The following is a 6,000-nucleotide window of genomic DNA, read 5'->3' as shown; positions in this document are numbered from 1 at the left end:
GTTGGCAAGAAAGTCCTTTAATATTTTCATATTTATAGTGGCACTCATGACCACGAAATCTTACACTTTTTAATCACAATCCACAATAGTTCAAGGGTAAACCTAAGTGAAAGGCATATAAGGTATGTAGAAATATTTTAAGGTAAAAGAAGTTTAGATTAGTCTTTTAAGGAAAACTTTCTAACTAGTCAAAGATCCAAGTAATTACATAATTCCAATAACAGTTACGTTATGGAACAATTACGTTCCATAGTTAATACGTTACTAATTGTGAAATTTCAAGTGATATATACTATAATTTTAAAAATTGAGGCTTATATAAGCAAAAGGAACAAAAATTTTAGTCTGATGTGAATTTTTTTTTTTTTCGTGGTGCCGGGGATGGAGCCCAGAGGCTTTCTACCTTTGGGCTAGAATCCCAGAACTATTTTGTATTTTATTTGGAAACAGGGTCTCACTAAGTTGCTGAGAGCCTCACTAAGTAGCTGAAGCTGGCTTCGAACCTGTGCAATCCTCCTGTCTCAGCCTCCTAAGCGCGGGGATTACAAGCCTGAAATACCACGCCCGGTTGTCTGATGTGAATTAATTCAGATTTAAATTGAAATGAAGAACCTTCATTTGAGGTAGGTGGCTCACAGTTCACCTGATTGTTAAAATAATGTGCCATCTTCAGAGAACTGAAGTTTTTACCTTCTAATCTGTTTGTTAATAACAAAGCCATTGTGCACAATTTGGAAGAGTTTGGCTAGTATTTTTTTAAAATTACAACTTTAATAAGCCCACAAATAACAATTAAGTATTTAGAAAGTTATTGGAAACACAGGAGAGAATTTCAAGTATTTTATTTATTGTAAATGTTATATTTATATATGTATATATACACAAACCTAAAAATTTAAAAAACTAATAAAATTTAGTTAAGAAAGCTATTATTAAACTTTATTATGAAAGGTTATGAAAATTTTTAAGTATTTAAAATTTTACTGTCCATATCGTTTCTTTCAAAGTAAAAATTCATTTTTAATACAGCTGAGGTAACTCATAGATACCACATTAACTTTTGTACTTATCTAAGAAAATCTCTTCTTCCTTCCTTTCTCCATCCTAAGTTCTATGAAAATATTAGAGTCAAAAGAGACATGATCCAGCACACCTTAGTAAATGTAAACATTCCAAATTAATATCAAGCTTTGAAAATTCAGATTTTATACTTAAAGTGCTCATGAAATTCTCAAGTGGTTTTAAAATAGTAGCTCAACTGCTTGAAGATCTTATTATTGTTCCTGCTTTATCATAGCCATGAGTCTAAAAGCATATCTGATTATGTTTATTAAATACTTCGTACCTCAAGAGCTTATAATTTACTTAAAATAATGCTATTGTAAAAAGATGCCATGCTTTAACATGATTCATACTAGAAATTCTAATATTAAATTAATTTTCCTAACAGTCACTTATAGTAAAAAGATCATTAAAATAAAAGCTAATAACTGTGTGGAAATACACATACACTTTTAGCATATTTTGTACTTTCAAAATAATATTTTTAACATCTTAATTGTGGATCTTGTGTATTCTGAAGACATATTTATTTGTGTAATGAGTGACTGACAAAATTTTAGTATACAATAGTTATTAATCCGTGCAAGAAGGAAAATATTAGATATTATTGGCAGCTAATTAGTCAGTTTTTATAGGTATTAGACTATCACATGTTTGACCAGAAACTACATAATAACTAAGGTCAGAAATGCATAATTACATTTAAACACATAATGACAAGCCTTATACCAAAACAGTCATTTTGAGAATCATCGCAGGAGCATGTTCAAAATCACAATAATCCATGTGAAGTACATTAACCTCAAAGGTGACCAAATATGACACATTCAGTGATGGGAAAAGAAGCGTTGCTCTACATTCCTTGGCTTGACTGCATTTTCTGTGTTTTTCAACTCCCCATTCGGTTTCTGGTTTTCTGTGTTAGCCAAATTTGTTTTGTGATATATTGTGGTCATTCATAGTTGCAGCAGGAAGAAAGGCTTTTCAAGAAAATCTTAGGAAGAAAAAGTATTAGCTCAGTTCCCTGGAGACATTTGCAGAAGAGAAGGGTATACAATCAAGTGAGGGAACTATATAAAGGTGGTGCAGGAGCAGGACGAGCAGGAATTAAATTTCCCTGAGATGATACTTTCACCTGTGGTGGAGGTGGCCTGTGAGGTGAGAAACAGAGAGTTAATAGTGTGTATGAATTAAATGAAATAAGGCTATATCATAGCAAGCTCAACATAACAACCATTCTCAACTCTTCTGACAATAGGTAAGGGTACTTTATGTTCTGAGATTATTAATGTGCACATAATACAATATTAAAGGGATCCAATTAAAGTCTAAAATGGAATCACTATCTTCTATTAATTTTACTCTATAATCAATAATCTATGAAGATTCCAGTTTATATGAATCTGTAAAGTCAAACTGTAAAAGAAATGAGAACACTATGTGAATGAAGCCTTCTTTTCTTGTGCCAGTCGATGTGGGCAGCAAGTTACTGCTGATTTCAAACGTAGCTCTACATTTACACACATTAAGCTGAAATTCCAGCTCCCTCAAACAATATCGATTCTGAGAAATTAAACCTGTGAACACATTTATAACTATCCATCTCAATCCTCACACTTTACCACCCTGTGAACACCCTTCCTTAACATCTTCATCCAATCCAAATATCTCCACTCTAAAGTCATATTAGAACACTACCTGGGATGTATTGCTCCCTTAATTTCAGTTCAAGTGTTTTTAAAATTTCTAGAATCTGCATTTTTTAAGTTTCTAGGTCTATGCCAAAACGAGAGAGAGAGGGGGGGGATATGAAGGAATGTGGGGTGGGGGCATTCTACCACTGAGCTAGACCATTAGTCCCCCTTTATTTTGAAATAGGGTCTCCCTAAGTTACGCATGCTGGTTTGGAACCTGTGATACTGCTGTCCCAGTTCCTCAAGTACCTGGATTATAGGTGTATGTCTGGATTATAGGTGTTTGTCACCAAACTCAGCTCATCTATTATTCTATGACATAATCACCCCTATTATTTTAAAGTCCATGTCAGATGACTTAACTGGATACACTCTGAATCTATTTTATGCTTCTTGGTTTTAGTCACATTCTTTTTTCTTGTAAACCTATTTATTAATTAGGAGGCCAAACACTTAAAATCTGTAGAAATCAGTCATTTGCCCTTCTGCCTGGGTCCCAACACAAAGACTGAGATGTTTCCCAGGGAGCCCCCTGCTTGGACTCCCTATTTTTATCCCCAGTGTGCCCAGCAAATTTACTTTAAGTTCCCCTCAGCTTCCTAGCCTTTTCTGTCACTTTTAAAACAGAGAGATGTATCTACAATAGAAAGTGGCCCCAAAGTTAGGATCATCTCCATACTTCTGTTTCCAGACCTTATCCCCACAATTCCTTACCTCCTTGGTTGGTCTCTTATACCTGCAAACACGTATTTTCTTCTAGTAACCTAGCTTTTATATCTATTATCAATGAGAAGGCTGGTCCAGCCTCTCTGGTTTCCTATTTCTGATTCAAGAGCCTTGCTTCTGAACATTATATACATCATAGGGTGTAGCAGCAGTATACTGTAAGTCTTGTTCATGAGTCTTTAACATTTCTTTTGAATCTGCACTACTGTACCAAAATTTCTATTCTATCTAAACTTGCCCTAAATTACCTAAATACCCTGTCCTTAATAAGGGGAATTATAAGACCTTAACCCACGGATTTTATTGTGGTCGAGTAAGCTAAGCAAATAATCTTCAGACCTTGATGGAAACCGCGGAGGCTGCGGGGCCGCATGAGTTGGCACTGGAAATCGATTTGCATGTATAGGCTAAGGGGAAAAAGAATAAAAAGGTTATTACCATAATGTAGTGATCAATATAGTTTACATATTGACTATTATTTCTATATAAAAGTAATTAATAGAGTCAAATTAACAAACAACATAAAATGTTGACATTTAAAAATATTTTATTCAAATGGGCTCAGGTACAGATCAGTGGCACAGTGCTTGCCTAGCATTCATAGAGCTCTGCATTCAATCTCTAGAGCTGCAAAAACTAAGCAAATAAATATTCTGCTTATTCAATATATTTTTACTACTGAATGTGGAATACTATATTTTAAGGTTTTTAAAAAATCCAATAATAAGGTGTTTTTAAAAATTCAACAATCTTTCCTATGAATTGACTATTATACCATTAAAATTTTCAATAAATATGAGAGTATCACTTTAAAAATAGGTGTATTGTGTCAATATATTTTAAGTAAAATCCTCTAAAAATGTATTGCCGAACCTATACTGTGCCTAAGTGGCACTATAAATATAACTAATCTATAATCTCTAATTTTGGAATTAATGATATTTTCCTTGACAAGATAATAGAAATGAAGTTTTACAATAAAGTAGGCCTGTATGACTCAGCCCCGAATAAGAAAGTAAAAACATTTTTCACATATCACACGTGTAATAGTTTACAAACAGAATGATCTCCTAGCTGAAACAAGGCAGCAATGCTGGAAACAGGGCTTGGCTGTAATCTCAACAGTAGATAAATCCATTGTAATGCACTTATCTGAGTGGAAACCTAGAAAGGTGGGGTGTAGCAGGACAAAGCTGTATCTCTGGCAGGGTGGTCTTAAGGACTGTGCTTGTGTATTTGACTCTCCTTGCTTGCCTGCTATCTTGTATCTGGCCTCCATTATGTGAGAGCAAAGTCTTGTGCTCTCCCTCTCTTCATTTCCCACTGCCATCAAGTCCTGAGATTTGCACTCCCTTGACTTCACATGGACTGAACCCCAAATCCTCCAAGGCAACCATGAGCAAATAAATCTCCCCCCCTTCTAAGTTACATGGTCATGTGTTTGGATTATAGCAATGAGAATGCAAAGACAGCACTACAGTGGAAAAAGGGAAGATCAGATAGAATGATTAATCACAAATGCAGTGACTATGGCCAAGAACTTTTCTACTGTGTATTGTCATTCTTGAAGCTCTCTGTGTGGCAAGACATGCACAGTGTTAGAGATGTGGAGCACTCACTCTCATGTCAGGGGATATCTGGTCTAACATCTGCTATATTTTTCCCCAATAAAATGATTTGCATGTACTGTTAAAATAAGGAAGAGATGCAAGAAAATGTCTCCATCTCTTTTCACCAAGTGGTAGAAGCAGCACTTCGCAGAGATAATTCCACTTTTTGGAATGATAATTTGCTGAGGCAATTAAAATTAGTTTAGCTGAATCTTACTATAATGTATACTATTGATCAAAACATCACATTATATCCTACAGATATACACAATTATTTGTCAATTAAAAAGAAATTAAAATTTTTAAATGCTATAAGTGATAGACTTTTTTTTTTTCTTTGTGGTACTGGGGATTGAACCCAGGGGCATTCTACCTCCCAGATACACCTCCAGCCCTATTTTTTATCCTTTATTTTGAAACAAGGTCTCATTAAGTTATGGAGGGCCTCATTAAGTAGCTGAGGCTGACTGCAGTCCTCCTGTCTCAGCCTCCCAGGTACTGGGATTAATAAGCATGTGCCACCACGCCTGACTAGTGTTAAATAGTTTAAGTAGTTTTATTTAAAAAATGACTTTGAGCTAAGTATGGTAGAACACCCCCTTAATCCCAGTACTTGAAAAGCTGAGACAGAAGGATCACAGGTTTGAGGACATCCTCAGCAAACAGTGACACTCTCAGAAACCTAGCAAGACCTTGTTTCAAAACAAAAAATAAAATCGGGCTGGGGACTGTAGCTTGGAGGCAGAATACCAAAATATCCCTAGGTTCAATCTGCTGTTCAATATCACAAAAAAGTGACTTTGTTTATATAAATTATCACACTGAATCTTGTAAATATATACAGTTATAATTTGTCAGTTAAAAATATAAATTAAAAAGTTTACACCACTTTTTGAAATTTATCTGAC

At 34.7% G+C, this 6,000-nt stretch overlaps 1 protein-coding gene across 1 annotated transcript in view; it reads right to left on the bottom strand.

Moving 5' to 3' along the window:
* Window positions 1-2,119: 2,119 nt before the first annotated feature.
* Window positions 2,120-6,000, bottom strand: part of ADAM9 (ADAM metallopeptidase domain 9) — a gene marked incomplete at both ends in the record, with an annotated part of 117,749 nt that continues 113,868 nt past the window's right edge. Inside the window, 2 exons of the mRNA XM_080710259.1 lie at window positions 2,120-2,213; window positions 3,822-3,889. Coding sequence (XP_080566385.1) covers window positions 2,120-2,213; window positions 3,822-3,889 — 162 coding nt within the window. The remainder of the gene's footprint in view (window positions 2,214-3,821; window positions 3,890-6,000) is intronic.

This window comes from Muscardinus avellanarius (genome assembly GCF_963383645.1).
Source record: "Muscardinus avellanarius genome assembly, chromosome: 14".
In the NCBI taxonomy this organism is placed as follows: domain Eukaryota; kingdom Metazoa; phylum Chordata; class Mammalia; order Rodentia; family Gliridae; genus Muscardinus; species Muscardinus avellanarius.
Note: the sequence above shows the minus strand (reverse complement) of the source record. Positions and strands in the feature narration are given on the sequence as shown.